The sequence below is a fragment of the Parus major genome, chromosome Z (genome assembly GCF_001522545.3).
Source record: "Parus major isolate Abel chromosome Z, Parus_major1.1, whole genome shotgun sequence".
Lineage (NCBI taxonomy): Eukaryota > Metazoa > Chordata > Aves > Passeriformes > Paridae > Parus > Parus major.
Window position 1 is genome coordinate 22,070,785 of NC_031799.1, and position 13,827 is coordinate 22,084,611.

At 40.8% G+C, this 13,827-nt stretch overlaps 1 protein-coding gene across 2 annotated transcripts in view; it reads right to left on the bottom strand.

Moving 5' to 3' along the window:
* Nucleotides 1-12,643, bottom strand: part of JMY (junction mediating and regulatory protein, p53 cofactor) — a 62,120-nt gene extending 49,477 nt beyond the window's left edge. For both annotated transcript variants that reach the window (XM_015653043.3, XM_015653042.3), the window contains exon 1: nt 11,568-12,643. In XM_015653043.3, coding sequence (XP_015508529.1) covers nt 11,568-12,407 — 840 coding nt within the window. In that variant the 5' untranslated portion in view covers nt 12,408-12,643. The remainder of the gene's footprint in view (nt 1-11,567) is intronic.
* Nucleotides 12,644-13,827: the final 1,184 nt, after the last annotated feature.

Here is a 13,827-nt window from a genome sequence, read left to right on the forward strand (position 1 = left end):
GCCATTTCCAAGAAAAGTTCTAATGTTCGAATTGAAGCATATTCAGTTTCACAGGTAAAACTATGGACAGCTATTGTCAGAAAGAAGTACAGTACCGCAGACATAGTAGTTTTAGATACTCCATCCTTTGTCCAGAGAACAGCAGTCCTAAGACTAATATACTCAACCTTCCTGATGATGCACTGGCAATAGTCCACAATGAGCTTCAGATAATATGAATTATAAAGAAGTAAAGCTAGAGTTTACATAAAATCTGTATGCAAAATTTTAGCAATTGAACTTAGAAGGCAACTTTTTTTTGCATCAGAACATGCTTAGAACTGTTTCTCTTTAAACAAACAAAAGAAACAAATACATTGCCACATGTACTGACAATAAGCAGAAGTCTCAATTACATGAAATCTTCACTACAGGCAAACTGCTTTTCTCACTCTTACAAACATGTGGTCCTGTACTTGAATGTCACCCATTATAGTTAAGAGATTAAGACTTGCCAGGATATCCAGCTGTTCACATGATTGCATAGCCATCAATAATCCTTACCTTTGTGGTTAAAAAAAAAAATCTGTTGCATTACTGTAGCAGCAACAGACCAAAGTCTGACTCTCCCACACAGATATAAAGTACATTTTACTGCTAGGGCAGAAATAATCTGAAAGAACACAAAACCTATATAGAGAGGGAGGATGCCATAAATAAATTAGATAATATTGACTAGCATGGGAAGTGCTGGATCCAGCACTACATCTGTCTAACCTCTTAAGATTTAAAAAAGATAAGAACAAGTGAATTCCATAGTAACTTACTTGGAAACAACAGAGCAACTGACCACCTACTGAGTGCACAAAAAATGTCCAGTTTTTTTCAAAGAGGCTACTGAAGACAGGGAATTGAAGTGTATGCTGATGCACTGCCAAGGCTGTTGTCTGGATTTGGAAAGAGTTTTTAAAATGTCTGTTTAAAGAAGAGGTGAGATAATGTAACTAATTAAACCAAAAGCACAGATAAAACATACATAACAAACAAGTGTGAAGTTCACATGTATTCAAAAAAATGAACAGCAAACAGTTTGCTGCTGCTGCTTCACCAAGGTCAGTGAAGAAGAAGCTGGAGGAGGTTCTCCAGGGACCAGTGTAGAGATACCCTTGCAGCCTGTGGAAGACTCCACACTGGAGCAGATGGATGGGCCCTGAAGTAAAATGCCATTTCATAGAGAGCTCATGCTAGAGCAGGCTCCTGTCAACTTGTGGCCCCATGGACAAGGAGCCCACACTGGAGAAATTTTCTGACAGGATCTATGATCTCATGGAGGACAGACACTGGAGCTGTCTGTTCCCCAAGGAACGTGAGATGGACTTAGACTGCCAGAAGTCCATGAAGGTCTGTTTCCTGTGGGTGGGTCCCCATGTTAGAGCAGGAGAAAAACATGAAGGAGTGATAAAGAAAATGCATGATGAACTGGCCACAGCTCCACCTCCTTGTCCTCCTATGGCATCCAGCGAGAGGACGTAGAGAAATCAGTAGGGAAGTTGAGCCCAAGATGAAGGGAGGGGTGGTGTGAAGATGTTTTATGATTTGGTTTTATTTTTCATATCAAACTCTGATTTATCAGCAATTGATTAAATTAATTTCCCCAAGTTGATTCTGTTTTGCCTGTGACAGTAACTGGTGAGTGATCTCTTCCTGTCCTTATCTCAACCCATGAGTCCCATCATTTTCTCACCCGTCCAGCTGAGGAGAGGAATCATAGAGCCACTCTGGTTTGCACCTGGTATACAACATCTACGCACAGCAAGAGTGCACCCCAGAAGCACAACACACATTGCTTGGCCTCTTTTCACTCCAATCAGTGATCCTCACTTATACTCAGGTTAACAGCTCCTGGACAGTAACAATTACCTTTGTTTAGTTCTTTTACGCTGCCTACCAAAATGCACCTCATTTCAACACACTACCCATAATATAACTCCACAGAAAAAGAACTTGAGTAAGAAAAACTGAAGTAGTATTTTAATGCAGACAAGTGAGCCAAAACATTACTTCCATGTATGCATCATTACTGAACAATGCAACTTCTCTCCTCCCACACAAAATTCTAAATAGAAGTCTCAGCAGAACTGTATGTACATATATAACTTGTTGGAAAATCACAAGGCTCAAGCATAAAGCTGTCAGCTCTGACGACAACGTATGGCACACTAGATCTCTTCCGAATGCACAAGAGGGAGGTGTCATCAACCATTAAAAACTATGCATCTCTTTCCCTGTAAACAAGACAAACATGTAACACCATGTAGGTTTGTTTTTTTTTTTAAACTGGTACCTGTCTGGTCACCTTACCTTACTGTGTGACGTGGCTGTGCCACTCCTTAGTCAGACTGTCATGTGAAATGAGTGTCTATAAATACCAGGAATTAGTTTGAATTTAGCATGTTACTTAGAGTATGACAGCCACAGAGGAGTTACAGAAATCAGAGCAAAGAAGGGCTAACTGCATGGGAGCACTCATTGTACAAGAGTGCTAAGTTTTCCTATTAGCGACACAGACATAGGTATTTATATTGCAACATAATTTCATGAACGAAATGGATCTATTTAGGTCTGTATTTCAGAGTTATTATGGCATTTTTGGACTCCCTGCCTTTGGAAAGGGGCAAAGTAATTAGAAGATAAAGTCACTAATGAATCACTGGTTGGTTGGAACATGGTAACTGAGCAAAAAGACTTCTAGGCAACACCTCACCCTGAAGGCTTGGCAAAGAACTTACTTTAAATGTATCCTAATGAGTTCTAAGTAATTTTTTTTTTCCTACAGGTCAGAAGACTGAGTACATACATTATATAAGTGTTCAGGCTGTGCCGTAAAATACTGTGATTTTTGGTCCACAGATTAGCTTCTTCTACTCTTCTGAACTATGCTGTTAGTCAGAAAAATATACTCAAGAGCATCAAAACTGACAACTATCTAAATAAACTAATACTTGCATAGAACAAATACATTTACCTAGCAGGTATTATAGTCTTAGTCTTAAAACCCTTCACATAAGATTTGCCATGTAAGGACATGAGCACAGCCAAATACCTACCTCACCTAAAGAGCAAATGTTCTTTTATGAAAACAAAGAAGAACATTTGATGGGAAGAAAAGAAATTAAAGAGTTACAATCAATTTCACTGTGAAGCCAGCTCATGGGAATTAGATCAGCAGCACTGAATTAGTACTCCTAGCAGTTTTGCAGTGCATTTGGCATGGCAGCAAATAATTCTCAGATGTCTGATAAGTCTACCATCAGACTTTTTAAAATCTAATTCAAAGCAGGTAAAGCCTTACCACAATACCAGATTCTAAGTATTGTGTGGGTGAATTTACTTTTTAAAGATGACTCAACAGCATGTCCTATCGAAAGAAGATTCCACTTCCCATCCCCTCTTGCCTCTCTTCTTCCCAGTCTACTCCAGTTCCATGCTCCTTCTGCTCTCAGGTGCCCTCTTCTCCACTTTACTGGCTTTAGTATATCTCAGATCCTTCAACAGACTAACTCAGAGTCTGAGAAAAAAACTACTTTGTGGTCTCTCTTGGAGTAATTTACTGAGGTTTACTGAGTTGAATCAGCATACTGCAAGGACAGAGAAGCAGAACAGGAAGGAACACAAAGCAGACAGGGGGAGGACAGAAAGCGATAGCATCCCCCCTTGTCAACACTAGCAAGCTGATGATCCAGTTCTTCAGCTCCCTTCAACAACCCAGATGATGAACCACCTTTAAGCCTGGGTGACAGATGAGAAGTAACTCAAAGGCTCTCTGTGTATTCTTTCAATTCTGGTAGAGTTCAGCCTCTACAGCACATTATACAACAGTGCAATCATGGAAAGGCAGGTCTAGGGAAGCAGCATTTTGCATCCCTAAATGCAATTTTTAAAATTTCCAAGCTCAAATGGGGATTTTATTTAAAAGCTGATATATCCAAAAAAAAGCCCAGTAGAAACAACTTATTTACAGTCCACTATTAAGAACAAAAGGCTAAATAAGATACCAAGAAAATCCTTAGATCCCATATCATAAACATTTTTCCTCCTACCTTAAGGGCAAGTATAGCAAACTACAAGCTATTAAATCACTTCCATAGCATAATAATATTTGAGGCAAAAGCAATTTATATTAGCACCAGGGGAACACCGACTTGTATTCTGTGGTGCCAACTGTTTGAGTAGGTTTTATTCCTGTTCTTAGGAACAAGTGAATGGGAAAGGATGCTCAGTTTAAATGTAAAAGGGAAATAAAATCCATGTGTGATAGAAGAGCATAAAGCACATTTGAAATTACACATACCATTTACCTATTCATTCAACTCCTCCCAAACACCTCCAATATTGCAAGTAGTTTGGGATTTTTTCATCTCCCATTTTTCATCACCCATATGTGGTTTTTTTTCTGAATTATACTACTCTGAAGTGACAAAATTATACAATTTAAAATTTGAACATCTGATGATCATGAACAAGTTACACATTACTGAAGGCTAAAGAATTTGAGCTCTGAAGCCACAGGGCTATTTACACTACAGAAAAATTACAAACCCAGAAAGTTCTACAACTAATCTACATATTTCTCACCTCAAAAGTTTCACAATTAATACATTCACCTCTTTCACATTTCTTGGTTTTCTTCTTAATTTTTTTAAATTTCCTTTCAACAGATGTAAAGCACACTGTTTTTTAAAGTTCAAGTTTTAAAAAAGAAAGCTCCAATCAAAACTAGCTCTATTTTAAGCATGGGGTTCAACTAGAAAACACAGTAAGGTTCCTTCTAACATAATAATCAATGATTCTAAGTTATTGAAAATCTTTTACAGCACTCCCTAAAGTAGCTCAAACAAGTCATGATGGAGTACTGTTATGCGAAAAGTTGTGCTGCTATTAATTTTAGATAACCCACATAAATTGTCTGCAAGTCATGATAAACAAGTGCTAATTGATTATTCAAATAACATTTTTCAGAGGAAAAAATCCCCAAATTCATCCAGTTCCCTCATACTAATATCACAGCATCAGAACCACTTGCCTACAAATGCATTTTGGAAAGTATTGTAACAGTAGATAATGAAAAATTTAGGTTGTTTTATGCATTTAAGAAATCAGAAGTACTCAAGTTCCTTTAAAACAAAATTCAAAAGTTTGCTGAATGACTGCAAGTGTTCTGTAACACCTTTCCAGAAGCAAATCCTTAACAAAAAAAGTCCACCAAGTGTTCAAATTTGTCTGAATGGGTAATGTTTGTCATTAGTAATCAAAAAATCTCACAGACATACATTTGACATTCCTACAAAAATATCACACCCAGAAAATAATAGGTAAAAAGGAAGCCCAGAGATAGGGTCTTACCACTGAAAGGTTTTGAATTGAAAACAGTATCTGCCAAAATTTTTGTAACTGATGAGTGGAGTCATGCCAAATATATCACCCATGTTCTATTTACATCTACAGTCAATGGCTCCAGATGATCATGTCCAAAGCCTGGCTTGCCAGGGAAGCTGTCTTATCATCAAAACAGACACATATACATATTGACTAACTCTCTGATGCTCTATATCCCTAGAATACCATTTCCCCTCTCTTCCTGTCCTAGCTTCCTTCTCTCTCTACCATATTTCTGATGACTACGTTTTCATCTCTTGCAAAAATGTAGTTTGGCAGATGTATATTTAGCTGGACTGAGCCCTAACTTCAGCTGAGGTTCTCTCCTCTCCAGTAACAGCAATATCCTGGTGCATTGCAATGCTATGTTTCTAATAATATTAAAAAGGAAATGTTAAAAGTACATCCTCGAAAACAAAAAACATGTAGTAATTTCCAAAAATTTCTCCTTCTCAATACCTTCTATAGCTTTGTGGTTGCAATATTTACATATGTCAAGTACAAAATCCTCCCTGACTATTTGTAAACAGTGTATTGTTGTGTTACAGAAATGTAGAAAGATTGAACTATTAGAGTGAATCTGCTTTTAAATTCAACACCTGACTGGGTAATAATACTATGTCAAATGGAAAAGGAGAGGGGGGGAAAAAATGCTTAAGAAAGCGATATTAAACAGCATTTACTTGAAGGCAAGACATTCAATTGAAGAGAAAGAAAATAATGGTGGAAAAAAATGAGAAAAAAACCACAAGACAAATGTAAGCACAAAGAAATACAACCCAATATCATCTAAGAAATTAAGGAAGCTGTAAATCCTGAGTAGCCCAATGGAATATAGAACATGTATTACATAGGTTGTTCACACCTCTTCAAAATATTCTCTCATATGAAAATGCTGTAACCAGGTACCAACAATTTTAAACAAAAAACAGGAAAATTTATCTTGACATCTATGGTAAAAAGGGGAGTATCAAATGAAATGATCTCAGCATCAGAATACTCCCAAGTAATAGACCTAAATGGTTCCCCAGTCCCACTTCAGGCAGTTAAAAAGACCATATACTGCATTTTTTTTTCCCCTCTTCCAGGTATTTGCATAAGAAAATTAATTATGAGACTTGAAAGCCGCTGTCTGCAGTTCCTAAAAATTAAATCCCGGTTTACTGACTAATGACTGCTGTATTCTACAAAATGTACTTTTACTTTTTAATCTAAGATTTAAATTCTGTCAAGAAAGATTTTTCAAGTCAATGTGTTTTCCTTTGTGTACACATAAGTTGCCTGTATTTGAAGAAATGTACATTGTTTTAAGCACTCTGACTTTTGGATACAGCTGCAGTACTCATTGTCAACTTGCTCTAACAGTAGTCCAATACTAGCCAGAGTATTAATATCATGTAGTTATCTCCAAAGAGTTTGGAGGCTACCTGCCTGTTCTACAGAGCACACCCTACAGCTGCTGACATTTTATTTTGGTGATTTTTCGTTATTTTATTTTGGTTAGTTACAGTACTAGTTCAGTGCTTAAACAGCTTACTTACAAAAGACTTATAATCCAAACAGTGTTGTTGGAAACAAGCATTAACTGTACAAATAAAAAGTACCAAAAAAAGCATTCCAACAAAAGTAGCCTGGACTTTCAAATGCTCAGCATTAGTCTGGACTCTGCTCTTATGTCAACAGGAAAAAAAATTCCACAGTATCTTATTTTAATCATCTGTACTCCCAATGTTAAATCCAAGCCAGTGTTCTCTTCCCTCTTGAAACACTTTATGTACCATCTAAACCTAACTACTGCAGTTCATATACAATATCCAGTTATTCCTTCTTCTTGCACAGAAAGATGTTACGTTGGTTTTGATGGAAAAACTACTGCTGCTAGCATTGTTTCCATGCTACTTGAACACTAAATACTTTTTGTAATGTTTTATATTTACCTCTGCATTATTTTTGAGTTTAATGTTGTAACTCTTCAAATCTTATTGTGCCTAGATCCAGACCACTGAACAGCAACCAGTCACCTCACTTTTGGAAAATCTCCACTTTTGTTACAGTGCCCCACTACCTACTATATAAACATTTATTTTAGAACTGAATGCATATGGCCAAAAACAATGAAATAAAATTCTTCTAGTTACTGAAACAGTCCTGAATATTATTTATTACTAAAATATTAGAACAGCTTTGACCAAACAAAACATTATTGGATATTATTCACTTTTTGATATAAACATATATTCATTTTTTGATATAAACAGAAATGAGTGACAATATTGAAGAAATACATGTTGGAAAGTAACAAATACCAAATTTCATGACATATAACTGAACTAATTCCTTGCCACTTCCTCTAATTTGAGAAGCATATTTCATTCATTCAAAGCAAAGAAACTTTGTGCACTAAACATGCAAAAGTAATTTAGAAAAAAATTATCTACTTTTGAAGGAAATAAAGTGACCATATTGCTTTCCAATAAAAAACCTTACATTATCTTCTCATACAAGTTGTTACTGTAACAAAATAGATTTTTTTTTCTTTAGCCTTTCTAGTTCTTTGAATCAAAAAGATTTGATTTTTTAGCCAAGCGGAACTGTTCTCATGCTTAGCAAGTACCTTACTAAACAGGAGATGGAAATTAAAAATAACAGTAGACCCTCACTTTCAAGGCAGTCTAAAGTCAGCCGCTGAAGGTAAGATGTTTTCAGAGTTACTTCAGAATTTAATCAGGAAATTAAAAATGTTTGAACTTTCACATTAAAAAAAATAAATTTAAAAGAAGACACACAGAGCAGGGATACAAAATGGTCTTTGTCTACCTGCAAACACTGGAATTTATAGATTTTATAAAGCAAAAAGAAAACCAAAGCAAGCTTCTGACAAGTTTTATACCTAGCACTCAAGATCCTACAGACTATCATCCACCAAATTTCAGTCTACCAGGGCTGTAAACCAAATTTTGGCCTACTAAGAGCTGTATGGAACAGGAACATTCCCAGGGGCTGAAAATTCAATGATGCTGAAGTAGACATGTAACACACAGATAGGCCTCCCAAACTCTCAACTTGTTATGCAAGAGCACACACTGAAATGTGTTTGAGGCATGACTAAGGCACCCACCCCTCCTGATCACAGTTTAATCACATTTTTTATTCAGGAGAACCTTCAGCCTTTTGAAAACACAGAATGGACAAGAGATACAGCACCATTACTGATATTGGTAAACTCACAAAAATTTACAAACATCTACACTTAGCCTAGAAAAAAACTCCTCTCTATGTAGGAAGAACATAAACAGGAAACTGGCAGGACCAAGAGCACAGAGGCAAACATTTTCTGCCTTCTTGACACAAAGTTTAGTATTTTGGAAATACTGCCCAGGAAGGGCATTCCCATTTGGAATCCCAAATAAGGATTCAATGGTATACTCTCTGTTGAAATAACATATTTTTAACTTTTAACTGACTACCTGAATATTCTTTTTCAACAGGTATAAACTTAATGAACAAGTTTTTACTTTAAATAAATTCCTCACCTATTTCAAAATTAATAGTTTTAATTGAAAAAAAAACCAAAGAAGAGCTATTTCAAAACTTCAAATCAGGCAGATGAAATGAATCCCAGGTCACACAGCTCCTCTGCAAGTATTTTACTTACTCATCTTGGATCTGTTTCTACTTGCAACATTCTTATGGTTTGTTAAAGGCCTAAAATTCGGACTGAGATAAAAATTACTGTTACAAAAAGCAACAATTACTAACTGCCATGAAAATAAACTGGCATGAGTCTAATTTATGGAAAGCAAGGAATGTCCAAGCAGTGGATGCTAAAACAATGAACATGAGTTTTGGTGGCTCACTTTGCTTCTCCACCCCAAAGAATACAAATCAAGAGAAACAGTAAGCATTTCTCAAGTAATAGTCTAACTGCACAGAGGAATTTGTCCTGGGAAATAGAAGAGATACATGAAATAACTAAAAACCACAGAGGCACATTTTAAGATGCTAAGTCGAAGTCTCAGGAGTTGCACAATTTTACATTAATGTAGACCCTCCTAAATACCATTCTGGTTACCAGTGCTCCTCAATCACTTCCTCTTTTCACAAAAAATTATTGTAGGAGACAAAATTGTTTAAAATTGCTTGGATCCAACATTCCTGCTATCAGCTGAGAGAATTCCAGCACAGATGGAAAAGTAATTTGTAAGATAAAGCATGGATTCAGCAGTTTTCTTTAAAGTACAAAAACCTTTACTTCAGAAATACCAAGCAGTGCCCATCATCCACTGCTTCATTTCCTTAGAATTGCAATGACAAAGAGTATCAGTATTTGCTTAAAGAAAGACATTTCCTGTAGACCAAGTAAACCCCTAACAGGTAAGGAAAAGAGAAACCTGAGAGCCAAGAGGGAAAGAGCAGGTCATTCCATTGGTTTCTTTTCTTAAACATGAGCTACCTTTAATTAAAGAAGGATCAACTTACACAACTGCCAGAAGTACAGCTGTATTGACCCTAGGTACACTACCAGACTGGTTATCATGTGAAAGAAAGGTTGTACTGTAGTCAAATACATACACAGGCTCTGCCATTTTGTCTGCAGCAAGTTCAGAACATTAACACAGAATAAAATGATGTCAGCTAGAGAACAAATTTATTTTTGCCAGTGGTACTGGTACTAACAAAATACAAATTGATATTCTCCAAGAAACAAATAATTCTTGCTCAGTAATTCTTAACTAGTGTTTCCTCAAAAAGACCACATCCCAGGAGTTAGGTATCCAGCTCCAAAATTCCATGTTTAACAGGAACTTCTCTTATCCTGCACAGCTTCTTGTAGAAAGTGCTGAATTGAAGGCTAAATCTAATCTAAGTGTACACTCCCAAACATTCATGCAGTCAAAAAAAAAAACAGGGACAGACGGTATGTTTTCATATTCTGTGGTGAATCTTATCAGACTAATTATTACTTGCACACCAAATAACAATACTTAGTTCAAATAGACATGAAAAAAAAATCAATATTATATATCATAACACAACAGTTTGGAAATAAACTTTTACCTGGAAATGCTATACTTGGATGTTCTTACCATGATTACATCATTGATACTACAATTTTCTCATACTCTGTAACTCCAGTCACCAAGGAAAAGCTTGGCCTGAATTCCAGACTCAAAACTCTGCCATCAGAGAGCAAGAAGATATGCTCACACTCTTCAAGGAAAAAAAATACCATACAGTTTTTAAAAGAATATTGGCAGGATATATGTGGGTAGCTGAAACAGCCAAACTTGACCGATATCCACAACAGAATTTAGATGATGTTAGCAAAAATAAAGAATAGTCTAACCTGACTCATAGTCACACCTTGATAGATCCGGGTACATTCTGGACCAAGGCCACTGAAGCACAAAAACAAGTGTAAAATTCTCATTTTATACTGGGGAAATCTCATACAACACAGTCATGAAGACCAAGAAAAGTGTAAAAATTCTCATACACTGATGTTAAAAGTCAGTTAGCTGCGCATCCTCAACTATGTCTAGAACAGTATATGGTGTAAGGAAGATATGAAGTCTCCTGAAACATCCAAGTCTCGACAGACAGTATCAACAGTAACACAACAAATACCCACTAGGACCAGACAGCTTGCTTTTTTTTAACATTCCAACTCTAGGAACTTCCCAGCTGAACAGAATTTGAACTTACTCCACTGGAGAACAAAACCTCGCTATATAAATACTTTAGCACCCAGAGTCTGTATGAACCTGGATTTTTTCGATCACAAATGCCTAAGCTGTACTATCAAAGTAAACACATGTTGCTGCTCTCATTTAACAGAAAAAAACTCAGACCCCAACACATCCTGGTGCAAGGCAATGCAAGAACAAAAATATGAGAGCAAGACCTTGCCAAATTTATCAGATATTTATTCACAACATCTGATTGCACAGAAGAAAGTACTGAGCCACACTCAGATGAATAGGAAAATCTGCACCTCCTGAAATCCTGGCCCTAGGGACCTTGGAAAGGTTAAGCTTCACTTTCTTACTAAGGAACAGGACAGTAAGAACCGGAACGACTAAAAAAGATGTCACAGATTAAACTGAATGCGACACTAAAGTGGGAGCATCCAGACCACGCAGTAGCCTCACCTCCTGAATGCGCCTGCGGGCCCTCTGGAGCACCTCCTCGTATCCCTTTTGTCGCAGCTCACTCAGGCTCTCGTAATACTCTTCGGGGTCATCGGTCTCGGTGAAGAGCACCTGCGAAAGGATCTTCCAGCCACAGGTATCCAAGCTGTGAACCAAGTAACCTTGCAGCTCGTAGCAGAGAGCGTCCATCTCCTGCTCGGATAGTTCCGGCGCCCCGAAGAGCACCGTCCACATGCCCGAGGGCTCCTCGGGGAAGGCAGGCAGGTAGGGCTCCAGCTCCGAGTTCACCGAGCACAGCTGCTGGTGCACGGCCCTCAAGTCTTGGAAGGAGAAGAGGCCGGCCCAGCTGCACTCCTCCCCCGCCGGCTCCGCGTCGGGAGCGCCCAACTCGCTCGCCCGCGGCGGCGAGGGCGGCAGCGAGAGCGCGGCGGCCACGTCCTCCTTCCCCAGCTCCAGCACTTCGATCTCCTCGGCGGCACCTGCCGCCTCCGGGGCGCGTTGCGGCCTCCGGGCCGGGCTGCCCTTGGCGCGCAGCGGGCTCTTGGGTAGCGCCTCGGCCCGGGGATGGGCGCAGCCCCGGGGCGGCCCCGGGTCCCTGCGCACCGCGGGGCCGCCAGCCTTAGGGACGGCTCCGGCCTCGGGGCCGCCACGGCGCAGCTCACGGGAGCCGCTGCGCTGGCGCTGCGCCGTGCGGTTGTGGCAGGTGATGGCGAACTTGCCTTCGATCTCGTTCCAGGCCACGATGAAAGCGAACTTATGCTTCTCCCGCTCCTGGAAGGCGTGCGGCCTGACGGCCACCCAGTCGGCCTCCAGCGTCTCCTCCAGGGCGAAGGCGGACATGGCGCTGCGCGACTCCGCACACGGGCACACGCCGCCCGCCCTCCGCGTTCCCGTCCCGTCAGCTGCTCCGCAGCCCCGCACCGCCTTACCGCCCACCACCAGCCATCTTAGCGGCCGGGGTACGAAGGGGAGGGTGCGCTGCTTCCCCACCGGAGCGACGAGGGAGTAAGGATGGACGGGAGTCGCCTCCTCCCGCTCCCCGCGCGGGTCTCGTCGGTCACCAACGCGGACAATGCGCGGCGCCCCCGCGGCAGCACCGCGCGCGCGTCACGTGGGGAGGGATCTGTTTACAAGCGGCGGCGCTGCGGCAACTCATCGCCGGCCCCGCCCCCCGCGCGGCCTGCGGCAGCCCCGCCCCTCGCAGCGCCTTCCCCCATTGGCGGAGGGAGGCAGGCGGAGCCTCGCGCCCCGGCCGTGCCGCGAAGCCGCCACGCTCGCTCTCCCTGGGTGGGCGTGGCAGGGAGACGCCCCGCCCTTCCCCTCGGAACCCAGCCGTTCGAACGCCCCCGCGCTGCGCCGTGCGGAGGGGCCGCTAGGGGGCGGTGCGGCGCGGGCTCTGTGGGAACGGCGTGGCGGGGGCGGTGAGAGAGAGGCGGCGCGGGCCGGGAATGGTTCAGTGGCTGTTGTGTGTGCTAATTCTGACTGGGGATTGAAGCAAAATACTTGAAAGATTAGTTGTCAGGAGTGCCTAGCGGCACGCCGTGCAACAGGAGTTTGCATTCCTGGTTAGTCTGCGAAAGAGTGCAGCTCCTGTGATGAGTCCTGACAGCAAGGAACCATGCTCCGAAGTAGCTGCTTTGAGGCAGTTGCGTACTGAAGGAAATTGCACGGACGTGGCCTTTTGTGCTCACATTGGCCAGCCTCTGGGAATTTTCAGTGACTGCAGTGCTTTCCCAGGTTGCCAATTTCATTGCAAACCACATAGGCTTCACTGAGTTTGGACAGACAACTCTCACAATCTTGTCTGAAGGGAATGCTCAATCCCCTGTGATTCTGAGCTCAGGGGAAGCTCTTTCCTGGTGTCCTTTGGAATATCCCATTTCTCCTCATGTACAAATGAACAAAAATACTTCGTACTGAAACAAACTCAAAATATTTGCATCAAAAATAAAATCGGTGGAGTATATGCATTGGCCCATATGGTGGGTTGACTTTGGCTGGATGCCACTTTACCAGTCCCCCTTTTCAGCTTTTTTTCTCCCCTAATAAAAAGAGAAGAAGATAGAAAACAACCAGTCGGTTGAGATAAGGTATTTTTTCTGAAGCAAAAGCAAAAGGATGCATGCAAGCAAGCTAAGGGGAGAAAAAAATATTCTCTACTTACCAGCAGCAACTGATGGCTGGCCATTTTCTGAGAAGCAGGGCTTCAGCACATGTAACTGTTGCATCTTCTGTTTTCCCTTGCATAAGGATGACACCA